At 33.9% G+C, this 19,500-nt stretch overlaps 1 protein-coding gene across 1 annotated transcript; it reads right to left on the bottom strand.

Annotated features, from left to right (window-relative positions):
• Positions 1 to 9,818: 9,818 nt before the first annotated feature.
• LOC104889489 (nudix hydrolase 16, mitochondrial) lies at positions 9,819 to 16,474 on the bottom strand. Its single transcript, XM_010674717.4, has 4 exons — positions 15,492 to 16,474; positions 14,154 to 14,268; positions 10,529 to 10,612; positions 9,819 to 10,307 (listed from the first exon to the last, which is right to left on the bottom strand). The coding sequence occupies exons 1-4, from the start codon at positions 15,560 to 15,562 to the stop codon at positions 10,044 to 10,046; spliced, it is 534 nt and encodes a 177-aa protein (XP_010673019.2). The 5' UTR covers positions 15,563 to 16,474; the 3' UTR covers positions 9,819 to 10,043.
• Between the last annotated feature and the right edge of the window lie 3,026 nt (positions 16,475 to 19,500).

Raw genomic sequence — 19,500 nt, 5'->3', positions numbered from 1 at the left:
GGCAATTGATTTTCAGTTGATATTTTCCCACTCACATGAAGAAATTTAACTAATTAACTCAATTTTAAATACCAAAAAATTAAAGAGAGTTTAGAGACCATATGCTCTAATGGAAGTAAAAGTCAACTCACTCCTCTCTCTTCTCTTCCTAAAAAAACCCTATTATTTCTTTGATGAATTCAATAATGTCACCATTCTTTTCTATAGTGATAAGCTTGAATTTCTACTTTTATGTACTTGTTTGTCTAGCTTTTATAAATGATAATCTTCCTTTGATTTCTTTTTATCTAGAGTTTCTTCTAACCTAATTATTGAGCAAGCTCTGTCTTCTTTATGGCCTGTTCTCTTCGGCATAAAACAGCTGAACTGAACTGAAGTGAACTGAATTGAATTGAATTAAATTGAATTGAATTAAATTGAATGTAATAAATATATAAATAATATTTAAACAATAATAATATGTATATTAAATAATAATTATAATGATAAGCAATAATAATGAATAATAATAATATTAGTATTTTGGATATTTTTAAATTATAGTTATAAATAATATTAATAATCATAAATTAATAATAATAATAATAATAATAATTAAGGATAATAATGATAATTAATAATAATTATTTTATATTATTTGTATTAATATATTAATACTTGATGATGATATATAATAACAATAATATCTAAGAAGTAAATTAATATTACTATTTCAATAATTAGATTTAATAATATAATAATATTTAGTAATAAAAATAATGACTGGGTTGGATCGCGAAAATTACATCATAAACCGTCTTGACGCGATTTGATTGGTTTATGGGCTAAAAAAACGTGGGTTTAGGATCAATTCTCCCCAGCTTATTTTCAGTTCAATTCAGTTCAGATCAGTTCAGTTCAGTTCAGTTCAGATCAGACCAGTTCAATTCAGATCAATTCAGTTCAGTTCAGTTCAGCTCTTGACAATACTTTTACTCTCACATATCACCATTCATTTCATTTCAGTTCAGTTCAATTCAGTTCAGTTCAGTTCAATTTAGTTCAATTCAGTTCAGTTCAGTTCAATTCAGTTCAGTTCAATTCAGTTCAGATGTTTTATGCCGAAGAGAACAAGTCCTTATTTGTGCTTTGACTTAAACCATGTCCCTCCTAATAATAATAGTAATAATAATGAGTAAAACTATAATAAACAAAATAATATATAGAACAACAATAACAACAACAACAATAATAATAATAATAATACTTAATAGTAATGATATAAAAATAAATAAATAAATACTCCCTCTGTCCCATAATACTCTTTACACTTTCCTTTTTCATCTGTCCCAGAATACTCTTTACACTTCTATTTTTGGATATGACCCACTATTATTTTAATCTTTCTACCTTTTAACCATTGGCCCACACTCTCTCTCCTCCAAATAAAATAATACCACTCATATTACCTACCAACTCTAACCATTGGCCCACACTCTCTCTCCACCAAATAAAATAATATTACTTTTTCAACCTACTAACACCTATCACATCTACTTTTTCAATAAAATAATAATTGATAACCAAATAACAACTTATCATCTAAAACTACGTGTCCTGATAAGTGTCAAGAGTATTCTGGGACGGAGGGAGTAGTAGTAATAATAATAATAATAATAATAATAATAATAAGAGTAATTAGTAAAATAAATTATACCAACATAATAATAATATTTAACAAAATGATTATAAAAGAATGGAGCTGAACTGAACTGATTGGAGTTGAACTGAACTGAACTGATTAGAGTTGAACTGAACTGAAAATAAGCTGGGGTGTTTGAAGTTTGATTTGTTATTCTCCAATTGAAAGCTTACAATTGGATTTTTATGGTTTGTTCTAAAGATATTGTTCATTAATGGTTTGCAACATAAATTAACAATTAGTACTGGTTTTTCGTACGTTATTTATACGGTCCAATAAAAAAGCGTCTTTACAAAATAATGTCAATCTATGGACTGCACGAATCAACGAACAAACGAGGGCTATGCTATATTGTTAAATTTGTTTTATTGTCATCATGGTTATATTGTAGAAAAATCATATTTGATCAAGTTAGATTGTATATAATTTTTCTTTTATATCAATTGTAGATGTTGTATGATTTTCAATTAATGAAATTTATCTTACTCATAAAAAAGAAAAAATTAAACTCACACGTTTTGAACACTGAGGAACCTATGGAATATTTGTATAGTACCACTATTCATCTAAATACCAACTTTATCTCGTATTTTCTTAGAAATTATATGAAAAAATATAACCAAATGTTGTCTTATTTGATTCATTCTAATGTATACTCTCATATTATCAACTTTTTATAATTTTTACTTATAAATAACTTAATATATTAAGGAACAAAGTAATTATTGAATTGTGTGGAGGCAGGAAACATTACTTGTATTTAGAAACGAAGAAAGTATATAATAATAATTATCTATCTCTTTGATATAAAAGAGAAGGAGAATCATAAATTCATAAAAATAACATGAGATCTTGTTAAAATTGCTTCACGCTATATTTTCATATAACATATTTATTAATTTTAGACCCTTATGTAATTTATAAGATAGTAACGATCAAAGTTGTCCATGTTAAAGACAATGAAGAAAGCAAATGTTGTTACTAATAAAAATAAGTAAAACAATAATTAATTAGGGATTACCATTGTGGTAAAGTGTAGAATTCTTTTTTACCATACACCGAGTGCAATAGTGCTCTATGAGCATGACTGCATGGTACATCCAAACTATTTTTTTTGCTCATTGCTCATTTAAAACCTCCAAATAAATATAATCATATAATAGATAGAGTTCCAGATGAGCATCATCATCGGTCTTTAAATCATGAGCTCTATCTGTGATGTAAGGAAAAATAAAAGTTCATAAACTATATGGTATATCAATTGTAGGGAGATAGTTCAAGAGGAAGAAAAGGAAGGATGAACGAGTAAAAGCTTTTCTTCAATTTATTTTCTTTGAATTTAGGACGTTGTATCATATGTGATATGGGACCATGCCATTTTTGACATGACAAGTATGTTAACATATCAAGGTTGACTCATGACCTTGTATAGAATATGTGGAGATCAAACCAATGAGCCAAACCATTCCCAAAAAAAAAAAAAAGCTAATTATCAATTATTTTTTTTATCAGGAGAGAAAACTAGGAGGTGTCTACAACAAGAGACACCCCCTAAAACATCCCAAAGGATGGTTACAAGATACAACAAACAAACAGCAAGGCAAACGGGAAGAAGAAAAAGGAGCACAAAGGAACACTTGTGGAAGCTCTGCCGTGGCTAACACCTTCACCCCAGGTCCAATCGAGTGAAACCCGTCACGGGGGGAGAGACAAACACCACAAAAACTGAGATAGCTCCAAAACCTTCTCAAAGAGACCACCATACCTTGAATCGTCGCCAACCACGGAGACGAAAGAAACACCGGCGACGTGAACACTCACGAACCACCACGAACGAATTGAACCCACACTGCGAACAACAAATTGACTGATTTTAGAAATGACGAAAGCTAATCAAGAGGCTAGAAAACCAAGAGTTCAACTGTAGACAAGAAAAATTGGGCTAGTAGACAAAGCTAAGCCATAACAATGACTAGATCTAGGAGGAAGAGAAGAAAGAGGAGGCTAGCTAGGGTTTCAAATTCTAAAGATATTGATTTGGGGGTTAGGATTTTTAGGGTTTTCTTTTGGGGGAGCTAAGGGGTTTTTTCTACAGAGAAGGCAGAGCCCCTCTCTCTAGAAAAAACTAAAATTTAGTAATTTCATTTAACAAACGCTAATTATCAATGATGCTTATATACTTGTATCACAGGCTTGCATTACAAAACAAAAGAAACCAAAAGTTAAACTTGAAAAAATTGAAAATAGAGGTCTGAATTTTGGGTGATAATTTTTAAAAGGTCTGAATTATTATTGATTAACCTGTGTAGGTCCCAACTTTAGGGGGTCTTCACTTTTAGCGGGCCTTAGTGACTTAAAACTGGCTTAATAGGTCATCACTTGTAAAACTTGGGTCAGATCAGAAGGATTAATTGAGGGAGGGATGTAGGAACTAGGTGAGATTTAAAAAAAATCTTCAGTTTTAAATCGTCGAGGCCCGCTAAAAGTTAAGACCCCCTAAAGTTGGGACCTATACAGGTTAATCAATAGTTCAGACCTTTCAAAAATTATCAGCCAAAGTTCAGACCTCTATTGTCAAATTTTCCAAAAAAAAACATGCTATCAACTTTAATGGAACACAATGGTTAAGCTACAATGTTCTTATATGTGTAATATTATATGTAAGAGCATAGAAGAGATTTTAATTAGTATTAGGTCTAGATATATATAGGACCGTGGGAACCATTCATTTTTTTTGAACTGAACTGAATTGAATTGAATTAAATTAAATTAAATTAAATTGAATGTAATAAATATATAAATAATATTTTAAATAATAATAATATAAATATTAAATAATAATTATAATGATAAGTAATAATAATGAATAATAATAATAGTAGTAGTATTTTGGATATTTTTAAATGATAGATATAAATAAATAATATTAATAATCATAAATTAATAATAATAATTAATGATAATAATGATAATTAATAATAATTATTTTATATTATTTGTATTAATATATTAATACTTGATGATGATATATAATAACAATAATATCTAAGAATTAAATTAATATTACTATTTTAATAATATAAAAATATTTAGTAATAAAAATAATGATTGGGTTGGATCGCAAAAATTACATTATAAACCGTCTTGACGCGATTGATTGGTTTATGGGCTAAAAAAAGTGGGTTTATTTGTGCTTTGACCTAAACCATGTTCCTCCTAATAATAATAGTAATAATAATGAGTAAAGCTATAATAAACAAAATAATATATAGAAACAACAACAATAATAATACTTAATAGTAATGATATATATTTAAATAATGATAATAATAATAATATAATAATAATAATAATAGTAATTAGTACAATAAATTATAACAACATAATAATAATATTTAACAAAATGGTTATAAAATAATGGAGCTGAACTGAGTTGAACTGAAATGAACTGATTGGAGCTGAACTGAAATGAACTGATTGAAGCTGAACTGAACTGAACTGAAAATAAGCTGGGGAGAACAGGCCCTAAGAGAACGATATAAGGCTTAACTAAAGGTTTCAAAGTAATCAATACCTGTCTGCCGGTGATTTCCAAAACCCACGAGTCTAGCTTTGAGCCACCCCACTAAACCATTAGAATTGTATTTCATCCAATATATATATTACATACCTAATACTATAAAAAGTCTCTTCTATCCTTTTACATACAATATTACACTAATAATTCCATATGCATATATAATATACGGTTATTTCACCAAATACCCCCTACAAATCAACAAATTCACAATATACCCTCAATGTTTTAACAATTCACCATATACCCCTGATTTTTCATTTTTGTGCACCAAATACCCTTTTTTTAACTGCCGTTAACACACCGTTAACTTTATTTACCATTTTGCCACAATTAACTCCTGACCTAAAAATCTAAACCTAATCCCTAACCCTAATCTAAATACTAACCCTAAAATCTATACCCTAATCCTTAACCCTAAGCCCAGCTCAGCCCAGCCCCCTCCCCTTCCCTCTCCCCCTCCCCTTCCACCATCCTTCCACCAAGCCCCCACCCTCCCTCTGCCGCAACCCCCACCGCTCCCCGGCCACCCCTCCCCCCGCCGCAGCCCCCAACCCCTCCCCCTCCCTCCGCCGCAACCCCTACCCCCTCCCCCTCCCCCTTCCATCGACCGCTGCTCCACCCACCCTTCCCCGTTGATTTCCCTTCGCTCCCTCACCCCTCCCCGTCGATTTCCCAATCGCTCCACCATCCCCATCCCTTCGAATTCGAACAGAAATCACGTTGCTATGGTCGCCGGCGTTCGAAGGGGAGGTGTAGGGGTTTAGCGATCGAGGGGGAGGGGTGGGGGTTTGGCGTTCGAGGGGGAAGGGTTAGGGTTTGGTGTTCGAAGGGTTGTAAAATAGGGGCTAGGAAATCGGCGGGGCTGGGAAGTCGGCGGCTGGGAAATCGACGATGAGGGGTAGGGGCTGGGAAATCGCCAGTAAAAACAGCTGGGAAGGGGTGAGGGGAGGTCGGCGGTGACGGACGCGTAAGGAGTGGGGAAGGCCGTCAGTGGGGGAGGCTGGCGATGGGGGAGGCCGACGGTGGGGGAGGGGGAGGGGTAGAGGCTGGGGTGGGGTGGAGGGGATGGGGTGGGGGCTGGCAACAAAGAGTTAGGGTTAGGATTTAGGGGTAGGATTAGAGTAAGGGTTAGGATTGGATTAGGGTTAGGTTAGATTAGTGTTAGGGTTAATGATGGTAAAATCGTATATAAAGCTAAAGGTGGGTTAACGACAGTTAGGAAAAGGGTATCTGGTGCACGTTTTCGAAAACTCAAGGGTATACGGTGCATTTTTGGAAACATTGAGGGTATATGGTGAATTTCTTAATTTGTCGGGGGTATATGGTGAAATAACCGTATAATATAAATAAAATAACTTAATTATATATTGACGTATGTCACTTCCATTCTTCCCAGTTGATTGCATGATTTTATGTCGTCTTGTGATAACATAGCTCTTTGAAGACTCTTTTATCTCTATTATATAAGTGAAGTAGGAAGAAGATAATGTCCCCTTGCAAAAAGTCTGATGTATCCTTAATGAATTTAAATGGTCATAGATACTATAATTTTTTCTTCTTCCTACTTGCCATATGTATTGAACAAGCAAGTTAACAATGTGAATTTGAAATTTGAATTAAATATTAAATTAAGGAGAATGTTTTCATCTTCTTACATATGTGTGCAAAACTCTGATAAAAATTAAATTGACAATATAACTTGATTGACACAATCAAAAGAAAAAATAAAAACTTGAATTTCATATTAATAATTATATTGATAATATTTAAAAACCTAATTGTTGTCTATATATCATTCGATAGTCTCTATTTTATAAATCAAACTCTTCCACTCTATTAATGTTTTGATTTATATAATAGAGCTTTCTTCTACTTAACCTAATACACAAATTCTTTTATTTTATTTGAGCATAAGCTTTTTTTTGCTTTATATTTCCTTATCTCAAATTCTCAGTACTATATTTGAATAATGATAAGCAAATAACTACAAAAATCAATAAAACATTGATTTAAAAAAAATATTAAAAATAATTATAAATGTTTGTTCGAATCAAAAAAAATTATGACACTGATGAATAACTAATTGAGAAGAAAAACGTTAATATGACTCGCACGCATAGCGTGTAAAAAAATTCTAATTACTCATAAAATTAAAGAAAATACTTGTAAGAGGTCTCCCAAACTCTTTTACTCCTCCATGTGCAGCAGTGCAGACATTTATCCAAACTCAAAAAATAGCTTTATTTATTTATTATTGTAGTTTTTTTTATTTATTTTTCATGCATCGTGTGCATACAATTTGAGTAGATTGATAATAAGTGATACATTTGCACGATAAGTATGTCATTGCTATTTTGTAGCAAGTGATTGTCAACGCAAGCCCTGTTCAGTGATATGGTAGATTGGTAGTACCAATCAAATCTCATTACTCTGAGAGTGAGTTTGTTATGCTGGTTAAGATAAGTATCAATTATTATGGAAAAGATTCTATTCCATTCATTTTCAACAAGTTAAAAGGTCTAGCAAGATCAAATGGAGACAAAAAAATGTTAGCCCATGAAAACACTAACTAAATCATATTCGCCCGTTTATTACACTATTCACAAATTTCACTTTGACCATCATTTGTGATTTATACGCGGATGGAAATATAATCATGTGAGATATTGTTAGATTCATCATAACATGTATTTTATTAATATGTACTTTTTATAATTTTTATAAATACAAAACTAAAGATATGTCTTCAAAGTTTTGCATTGACATACGTGAAAAGTGTAAGTGTGTAGACTAAAATGAAAAGGAGGGAGTATTTATTTTAGACATATAGGTAACTTGAAGTCATTCATTCATAAGAAAAGATCGAGAAAATTAGGAATTTTCTCTCTTACACGGGGTGAGCCTTGATTTTAGGAACCCAAAACCTTTGGGATCGAAAGTGTCAATACCACTAAGTTATTACATGTTGCTCCTTATAAATCATATTTAAGTAATGATCTTCACAAAAATAGTGGAACAAATGTAGTCATAAATCCAATCAACTATTTTTTTTGTAAAAAGCCATATAACAAAATATATGTTTTACAAGACTATTATTTTATTTGTCAAACCATTAGTATAAGTATATGATTAATCTTAACTTCACTTACAATCTATATCACATTACTAAGATACCTTAGCATTTCAAACGATTCATGTCCGTGAATTAGTAATGTTTATTGTTTATTCAAACTATTTATGATCTTCGATTGCTTTTTTATAAGTTATAACACATATTAATTCTAAAACCAAAAACTGAAAACTAACAACGAATTAGCGAACCGGCCTATCAGCCTTAATATAGCCGAAAAATATAAGTAACTACTAACTACTAACAGCTTCCACTTGATTTTTTGATCTATGGCTGTTTTGCTGGTACACTGCACTGATCAAGCAAGCAACCTTCAACTTGGTGTATTGTGACTTTGTGAGTGTCTAACTATTGGTATGGTGGCCATAGAAAACAATAAGAAAAGACTAAATTGTAGGTCCTAATAATTCCTATCCTTTATGATACGTCACATAGTTGCTTGTGTCTCTCTCAATATAGATAAAGTTCTTTTCTTGGATTTTAGTACTTTGTTTGGCCAAATAATTGCTTGTTTTAATCTAATCAGCTATAACCCACATACAACGGCATTCATTGTTCATCCCCACCACATTCTGTGTTTGGATCCTCTAGAGTTGTAAAATAACTCTACAAGGTAGAGTTTGAGCAATATCAACCATTGAATAAAAAATCAATGGCTCATATATTCTCTTTCCAAAATTCCCCCTATTTTATCTCATCAAAATCCACTCCTAAATCTTTCCATTCCACCAATATGAGCCCTTGATTTTAAAATGTATGGCTCAGATACAACTCTACCTTGTAGAGTTACACGAAAACTCTAGAGAATCCGGACTCCCACGTTCTTGGCCTATTTGAGTGAGGAAGGTTAAATAAATCTTATCTATGACATACTTTCTCCTCTAGGATGTGTCTTTTTTCACATAAATATGAAAAACATAGAATGTGTTCTTTTTTCTCAACTTGACAATCAAATTGTATTAAACAAGGACCTAAGTCACATGCATGCTTTTATCAATTTGAGGTTGGCTTATGGAGTGTACGGACAACACAATCAAAGAGAGTCTTTTCTCAAAAATGAAAATTTATGCTTTAATTGAGCTGAACTAAAAAAAAATTGTTATCGAAATAAGGTTCGAGGACTAAAAAAAAGTAATAGAATGTCCTAGTAAAGCAAGATAGTCGACAATACAATTGGCTTTCCGATAAACATGCCTAGAGATGGTTGTTTCGAAATGAATAAGGAGTGCATGAATGTCCTGAAACAGGATTTGAAGTTTCCAAGGACATTGACATATACCCTACAATATTAATCATGGTAAGATTATCTCCTTCATTAGCCAAGTGAGAGCAAACGTTACAAATCATCAGATCTCATATGAATGGAGAATGAAAGACGTGCAAGTCACAAGCTTGCGTGAACTGTGTGGTGCGTCGAAGGCGGGCCCAACAAGAAAGTATTTAGATTTCAAAGAGGGTAACAATTAGTTATGTCTCTAATCTTCATAGTCCTTTTTTCATAATGTACAGTTTCTTATGAAAACAAGAAGAAAAAGTGCTAAAAACAGTTGGGAAAACTTGAATGCCCTTTCCCTGTAATTTTAAACAAGTCAAAAGAAAAAGGTAGGAAAAATGTTGAGCTTGGCTACATAATTCCATCTCTTCAACTAAAACTATTCGGTGCCTGTCGGCGTTGTCGCACTACTAGCATGCCACTTCATGAAACCTTCTTCAAGGGCTTGCCGCATCCATGGGTGCCGGCAGCAATCTAACGCTTCAGTTATGTTTAACCAAATCCTCTGCCGAGTACTTTGTTCGGGCCAATACTCTAGCTCCTCCTTGACAAGCAATGCAAACATAGCAGCCTTGCATAAACCTTCTGGACTAAAATCATCTTGAAGGGTTTTGCTCTTAAAGCTGTAGTAACCCAAGCAATCCTGGAAACAAGACAAATCCTGAGTTTTTGTTTTTCTGAGAACAAGAAAGACTTGGAGAATATTCTATCTACCTTAGCTCTGCAAGTAATAAATTCATTCAGCAAATATAATACCATGCAAACTTATGAATCCAGAGTCATAATTAAAGAGTGTTTTATCCAAACAATTCACATCATCTACAAGTATACCATAACGTTCTGAAGAATATTCAAATTTCTCACCAATAGGTCGCCCTTGACACCAGCCTCTTCCATTGCTTCACGCCTTGCCGCCTCCTCGACAGTTTCATCATTTTCCCAGCCACCCTGGGTTTTACAAATGTGCAGAATATAAGCAACGCCATCCAAAGAATTATACTCAATTTCCCTTAACCACAGTTTGAAAATTAGCAACTAAGTCTTGCACCCGGCAAAACCTTGAACCATTCCTCAATTGCAACCAAAAGAAGGTAGCTTTCAAGTCAGCATTCATCCACAATTGTAGAAAATAGACTCAATATATTTGGCGATTAGGAAAATCCGTAACACATCATATAGTGTCATAGAGATATCAATCGCCACAATCAGATTAATCAACAAAGGTTCAGATACGTGACTAGAAGTACCTTGATTCTGGTATACGACTACTCAAGTATCATCACATAGAAGTGAATGCGCAGATTAAAAGAGAGTTAAGTTGGGAGGAAAACATTTTCCTGAAAATGTAGTTTTCCCATCCTCCCTTGTTTGATTTAATGAAAATTAAAATTTACACTACAAGGATGGAAGCATTTTCCTTTCTGAAGGAAATGCCAGATATTACTCCCTATTCCTCCCTTATCTCTTTCTCTCCCCCATTTTCATTTGTTTCATTGTTTGTTTCTCTCTAACATTTGTTATGAGGAAGCAACAAAGGAAAATTATTCACAATTGTGTTTGCCCTTGGAAGATATATTTTGTGGAAAATCATTTTCAATTGAAAATTATTCTGTCCAACCAAACAAAGCTTAACGAGAGTTTTTTATCATGTTACAAGCATCAAACTCTCTTCATAGATAACACTAACTGAAATAGAATATGAGGTAAAGTTCTGATAGGCAACAAAGTCCCTGTATGTGTGCTCATTAAAAACAAAGATATATCAAAAGTGATAGGTAGGAGAATGCAATTTAGTTTCCACACAGTACATTGCTAAGTTGGTAAAATAGAGAAAGTGCTCTTTTGTCTATTTCTCAAATTGCCACTTTCATATTTATCTTTTAGCTTTTAGAGGATAGACAAAACACAATTTGGTATCAAGAACAGAAATATGATGATTTTCTTTCTTCAGTATAGCACAGGAAAGGGCTGTGATACTCTTTTCCAATACGACCTTTTGTTTTGGGTTAAATGATGATTGAACCAAAGCCTAGATACCTCAAGCACCCTAAGCAATATAAAAAGAAAAGGCAGGGTATAATCATCCGGCTACCCGTTGCATAACATTCCTTCTGTAATTTTAGAGGTCAGCTAGAAGATCAAAAAGGAACAAGGGTGTTGATTTTGAGGCACACATCCTCAAACCATATGAGCTATAACAAGTTAGCTTGACTAAGTGACACTCAATAAATGATCCAAAGATATTGTTACATTCAACAGTAAGATGCCACTCACGCACAACGGCATATTAAAACCACAATCCCCTCCCACACACTGACACACACACTAAGCAATGGAATTCAAGTTTTGAATGAGGGTGTAACTCCAGAATTTAAGAATTTAAACCAAGGAAAAAAGACTATGAACATATTAGTTAGAGAGATCTATAATTTAACAAATCTCTGCAGTAGCAGCCCACATATGAACATATACATGGATGGAAAGGCCGTGTGTCCTAAGCTCCTAACTAATCAAACAAATGCCCATAACAAACAGATAAACTAGGTAACCCCTGGAAGGAAAAGGTACATTGATCTCCTGAAAAACATCTATAAGACTATAAATACAAGTATTACCTAACTCATTGTTGGTCGAAAACAAAGAACATATCATATAAGGCTGATTTTTTTTTTTAAAATCATATTCCTAGTTTTTAGTGGTATATTAGTCGATACAATGCATCATATCTATCACATTCACTAAGTCACTCCATATTCTTTCCCAAAAGTCTCCCTTCTTCCAGCTAGCGAGAATTTCAAAACTTCGAGGAAAAACATAATAAGAACAAGAAATAAATGAGAGAAAAAAATCTGATACTCTGATCAGGCCCTGCGACTTCAAGGAAGATATAGAAACATACGATGGGTATCTTTCGACCCCTGAAAATATCACGGGTTGCAAAGATGCCCAGGGCAACAAAAGTTACATTACGCAGCTTACTCTTTTTCATAGATCATATTTTCAATCCTACAACAAGATGAAACCTCCGGTACGAGGTTAAATAGCAACATAGAAAATTTAGAAAAAGGGGAAGCCTACAACTCTAGTGCAATGGAGCAATGCTTGTGTTCTCTCAAGTCTCAACAGCCAAGAAAGTGATTCATCCCACTTTATCCAACTCATTTGGAAAAAAATGAAGTACGAGGACAAAACATTTAAGACCATCTTAAATAGAATCCATTTTGTTCATTCTTCAAACATACAAATAACTAACATTTTCCGTGATCCTATCTCCATTAGATTTAGGTTCCTGCGCAATCGAATAAAATAAAAATCATGTATACCCACGTTCAGCACTTTTCATGACAAGTGCTCAGAATATATGGTCCAACATTCACAATGGCGTCAACAAAATCATTAACACCACCATAACACAATGCATTCAAGAACCATATGAGTGATCCAGCTCAGTTTGTCACGATCTGAACAAAGTCGAGCAATCATCATTTACCACTCTCTTATACATCCATCTTATTTCAAAGAATCACAAGCTTCTTCAAAATAACATGTAACTACGCAACCCATCCACCCAGCTCACCAGGTGCCCCTCCCCTTCCCCCCAAACACAAACACCCAGAAAAAAAGGTTGTATAATAAGATTTTTTTTTGGGTTGTGAGCCACAGTCCCTTTGATATTACATTGTCAAGCACATGTGCTGATGTGCCATAATGGATAAAAGCTCTTCAAGCTATGGAAACAATGCTTACATATTCGTTGAATTAGTCGAGCTTAAGGTAATAAAATGGTTCGCTTATGATGTTTAGGAAGGATATATGCCAAAAAGGAGAAGCCCTTTTGCGTCCGAGTTCCATGTCTATCCCACATTATAAGCTCTACTGTCTTCTTTCAGTGTTGATAGTTTTAAGGATATTCATTTATACCAGCCATCTAATGATAGGTAGTTACACATGCTTCTTATGTCGGTGAAGGCTTTGGACTTCTAGTTACTTTAGGCAAGGTGTAGCTGGAAGATCCTTTGTAACAGTTATGCAAGCCTTTTCTTAACATTATAATCTTGCCACCAGAATAACATTCTCGTTTTCCAATCTCATATGAAATATGGTAACAAAACGTTCCTCTTAGGGCATATGCTTGAATCAAGGGTAGTGTATTAAGAAAGAAATAGAAGTCAAACTACGGAGGATTAGGTGGTTAGAGGTGATGATAAAGTAGATGAGTGGTGGTAATGATGTTAAGATAATGTTAGCAAGAAGAAAATGGAAGGAAGGGGGAAAGGGCTTTCTTAGGCAACTTAACTGCTGAAATTCCAAGGATTAGATTATGACAACATGCTGGCACAACAGAGACAACTTATGAGAAAGGAGCCAGAAAAATATGCCCCAAACATCTCAATTGTGGCTAGAAGCAACAGCTTTCCAACCTCCAAAGTTCCAAAATTAGCATAAATAAAAGTGAGTTAAAAACCTTAAAAAGTGTCAAGAAGATCACCTTAGGGAACAGAAGACCTGGTCCACTAGTTGAGTTGATCATAAGCACTTCCACAACCTTCTCAGATTCTGTTCTATCACTTTCATCAAAACTTCTATATCTAAAAGGGATACACCTGTCAATAACTTTCAAGTTAACATCTGTAGATACTCTGAAATCCATGAATAGAACTGTTCATAAAATTTAGCATATCCAACAGATGTTTAAGGGATTACATGAAAGCATCTGAGATTTCAGGGGAGGGGCCGGGGAATGTGGTCAGTCAAGACTTGGACTCATCCAAAGCATACCAAGAACATGACCTTTAAAGAAATTTTAGCGCTATAGCATCAGTGTTATCACCTTACCCTCTCGCCACCCAAAAAGAACCAATCCCCAGTCCCCACCTTTTGTGTATGCTTAATCTGCTTGCCGTTTGTAAGAAAATGACCTCTACTCTCACTCTATTTTATGTCCTTGTCTCATGTATTCTTTGTTGCTCCATCAAAATGAAAACAGTGCTAATTTGTTCGACGCTTATCCCTCTTCTAACACTGATTTATTGCCCTACTTCTACTAATACGGAAAAAGAAAGTTAAACTTTGTATTTCAAAAGTTCTCTTTGCAAGAAAACTTTAGATACCTCTCCACCAGTTAGTTAGGGGTAAAGTTGCGAACATATAAGCCTCTCCCAAACCCTGCAAACAGTGGGATCATACTCAATTATGTTGTTGTATATGACCAGGTAAAAATCATTCCTGATCATCAACCAAATCTCATACCTCGACAAGCAAATAAGTGGCAAAATACCCAAAAACGCAAAATGCCGAGTCTAAATTATTATCAAGCATCCAACCCGAATGCAAGACCAACCACAAATTTCAAGCAACACCAAATGCAACCATTGCTTAACAATGTGAGCAACTTCCCCATATAAAAGCCCGTGATCATGCTAATTCACATCTTCCTAACCAAACACCATGACCAATTCCATCAACAAAAATTATATTAAATTAAGACCCCATCTTCCTATATTCCCATTTTAATCAAAATAAACAATCTCTCTAGATTTTGAGCAATTCATCATTAGTTCCATAAACAAATCAATATAACATAAAACCAACCATCAGCATTAGACTCAAATTTGATTTAATAAGAATAACTGAATTCATCAAATTGACAATTCCCACACCCAACATATAAACATCAACTTTCAAAAAATATAAAATCAATCATATGCGCAATTATAAATAATCAAAGGATTGATTTTTCACTCAATCCTTGACAAAATATGGAAATCAGAACATTTTTTTCAATCAACCACACCAACATAAAAAAAAAATTAAGAGAGAAAGATACCCAGCAACAAGGCGACAACCATCTTCATAACGTTGCTGATGACGACCAGTGCGTGCTACCAATTCAGACATTTTTTTCTTACTTCTCACAATCTCCAAAAAACCTCATCACCCATCTTTTCAAGCCAAAAATTAAAAAGAAAAACTTCCCATCAAACCAAAAAAATCAATGAATAAATCGGTTTCAAGAAAAACCCAGAAATACCCATGAATTACTTTTGCCTACATTTTGATTCTGAATGCATGAAATTATTTTTCATTGTATAATATACTTCAATTTATGGTAATCTTTGCTGTTATTGTAGGAAGAGGGATGAAAGAGAGAGAAAGGAGAAAAAAGGTAAAATGGGTGGGGATGATGTGAATGACGGTTGCAATCAGATTACATTGTGGGAAAAGAGGAGAAAAGAGAGACTTGAGGTAAGTTTCTAAATTTTGTCGTCCACACCCAAAAAAAGAAGGATCTTGGGGACAAAAGAGACAAAAACAACTTGTTTATATCTGATATATACAAATAGTGCAATGACATATATATTTTTTTTTTTAGGAAGGAAAGAAATAACTAGGATGGATTCTACGATTTGGGTCATACTAAAGCATCGCGATGATAATAATGAAAGAGAAATCAGGAATATCATACCAATAAGTAAGATTAGTTGTCGATTGATAGAGCCCCCTCAAAAAAAAAAAAAAAAAGATTAGTTGTCGTGTGAGCTCTCGACGAGTCATCCAATCCGCAGCAGAATTAGCTTCCCGGAACACATGATGAATCTGAACATCCTCAAACTGCTTCATATTTTCACCTGCATCTAATATAACAGAGTTAATAGTCCAAGGAATTTTTCAAATGTTTTTAATAGATTGAATAACAGCCAAATTGTCACCCTCAATAATAAGATTTCTAATGCGCAAAGAAATAGCCCCTCTAATGCCTTCTCTTTGACCCCAAGCTTCAGCGACAAGAATAGAAACCGACGAATCTAAAGCACTAGCACCACATAATAACACTTTTCCTTCTGAATCACGAATAACAAACCCATACAAACCTTGACCATTTGGAAGCTTGACCATTTAGAAGCTTTGAACCATCAAAATTAACTTTGAAATAATTGGTGGGGGGAGGACACCAACTTACCTGATCCCTAATCTTAGACTTACTAGAAGACACACATATCTTCTGAGGACAAAAGGAGAGCTTATCATCAAATTCATCTACTAAGGCCCATGCAGACTAATGTTATGCACATAAGCTCTTATCATCGCACTAACTTTAGCTAGAGAACAATTTTCTTAACGAAAAATCACCCCATTAGGGATATACCAAATGAACCACCAAGGAATAGCAAAAATCTCAATTTGAGACATCGAGAAGTAAGATTTCAGCTTTAGCAGGTGATCTACAAAAGATGAGTCATTCAAAATAATTGGGGGAGGCCCAATTCATTTGACTATTAAGATCCTTAAAACATCAATAGCAAAAGGACAACTAGAGAAAAGATGAGAGGTATCCTGAGAATGGTGAGTACAAAAGACACACTGTCATAGGGAGAAAAACATGACTTAATTCCAACCTTTTTTTTGTAGGGAGACCATTTTGGCAAATTTTCCAAACAAAAAAATTAACTTTGGAGGGAACTTTCAACTTCCAAATCCAATGAAACACCGAAGTCTCAGACAAGTTTGAATCTAGACCTCGAAGAAGCTCGACAACTGACTTACCCGAATAATTTCCATCAGAAGATAGGCCCCAAAATATATTGTCAGGGATATGATTAGTAGGAATAAAGACATTGGGTACTGCCTGAGAAATAGCTAACGGGATAAATTGGACAAGAAGAGACTTGTCCCATTGATGATCCTAATTAATAAATAATCAACTTTTAAACCTTCAGTCCCACTAACACAGGACATATATCCGCAATAGGATAACTAAAAACTCAATTGTCACATACCAAAAGGAAATATTCTCACCATTCACCACATTCCATCTTAACCCCTTTTTAGAAGTGATTCTTAACCCCATAGGTTTCCTCCGTTGCCTGGACACATTAGCTTTGACTTTATAGTAAAACAAGTCATCGTCCTTTCAATACTTTTTTGTAACTAAATTTACCCATAAATTTTCAGGAAAAGCTAAAATCTTCCCAAGAATCTTGAACTGCAGAGCAATGTCATTAGTCTTAGCTTTCTTAAGGCCCAAACCTCCAATTTTTTTGGTTCTACAAACCTTATCTCACCTTATCAAATTTGGAGACTTAGCATCTGGAGCTTTGTCCCAAAAGAAAATTTTGTAACATTTATCAAGGGATGATAGAACAATGGGCGGTAAAGTAAAACTTTGCATATGATAATTAGCTTTCGTTGCCACATAGATTGGATAAGAATGGTTCTATCAGTCTGGGTTAGAAAATTTGCTTTCCATTTGGTCAGCTGAGTAGACACTTTTTCTTGAGTTTCGGCAAACCTAGCATTTGTTACTTTGCTACTAATAATAATTGGAAAACCAAGATATTTTCCTAGTGATAAAGACTCCTCCATTTGCAAAACATTAGCAAAATTAGCAGAAACTACCCCAGAGATATTTTGGGTACATTGAAATGCGCACTTTTAAAAATTAACAAGTTGACCCGATATAGAACAATACTTATCTAAAATATTTTTGATAGTGTGACAACTTTCATCAGAAGTTTTAGCAAACACCATAGTATCATCTGCAAATGTTACAAAAAAAATTCATTCCCGAGTGACCTAATTTAACACCTATATATTTTGTTCCCATTGAACTAGCTTGGTGCAGTTAACGAGCTAAGATTTTAGCACACAAAATAAAAATATAAGGAGATAACGGATCTCCTTAACGAACAACCCTATACGGAATAAAAGTTTCACCAAGAATACCATTAACCAAAACTAAAAAAGAGAGTGTTGTGATACATCGTCTTAACCACTCTATCCAGCAAGAGCTAAACCCCCAATTTCTCAAGAGTAATAATAATGAAATTCCACTCTAAACGATCGTACGCTTTTTCCATATCTAATTTCAGAGCTATCCAACCTTCTAGGCCTTTTTTATTTCTAAAAGAATGAAAAACTTCATGCACACGCAGAATATTATCTTGGATTAACCTTTCAGGAACAAAAGCTCCCTGTAATGGATGAATAATCTTGCCCATAACAAACTTTAACCTATTAGCCATGATTCTAGAGATAATCTTGTAAATTGTCGAACAGAGACTAATCGGTCGAAAGTGGTTAGGATTAGGGGAATATCAATCTTTGGTATTAATGTAATGAAAGTATGATTAGTCTCCTTTAGAATCTTTCCTGAATGGAAAAAAGCTTTAACGTCTCTAAAAACCGATCTACCAACTAAAGACCAATATTTTTGGAAAAAAAAATGAGGATAACCATCTGGCCAGGAGCTTTATCATGTACTAAATCAAAAGTAGCAATTCTGACTTACTCAAAAGTTATATCCATACATAATATATATTATCCTCATCTGAGACAATTTCATTCAACAGTTCAAAATCATTATTAACACATCAAACGAGCATAACAAATTAGCTAAAAATTGTTGCATAAAAGCATTAGTAATACATTCTTCAATACGCTTAGGGTGAGTAATAGAATTATTTTGAGGATCTTGAATTGTGGTAATTAAATTCCAGTTTCTCCTAATAGAAGCATAAGTGTGGTAATATTTAGTATTAGCATCATTAAACTTAATATGGTTCGATTTTGCTTTAATCTTCCAATGTAAATCTTGAAAATGTAGTCATTTGGTTTGCTTAGCACCCACTAGAACACCATTGATGAGTAGCAAAGAGACACGAACACACGAGGAAGCAATAATTGCACCGACGAAAGCCGCTGAGATCCAAATCCAGACATCCACCGAAATGAAAACCAAAACCCTTAAAACCCTAGCCTAAAAACCCACTTTAAACTTGAAGGGAAGAAAAAAGAAATCTTTAATACAATCAACAAAATAGAGCAAAATCTTTATG

Source organism: Beta vulgaris, chromosome 3, assembly GCF_026745355.1.
Source record: "Beta vulgaris subsp. vulgaris cultivar EL10 chromosome 3, EL10.2, whole genome shotgun sequence".
NCBI lineage: Eukaryota > Viridiplantae > Streptophyta > Magnoliopsida > Caryophyllales > Amaranthaceae > Beta > Beta vulgaris.
The sequence above is the reverse complement of the archived record's forward strand: the minus strand, read 5'-3'. Positions and strand labels throughout refer to the sequence as shown.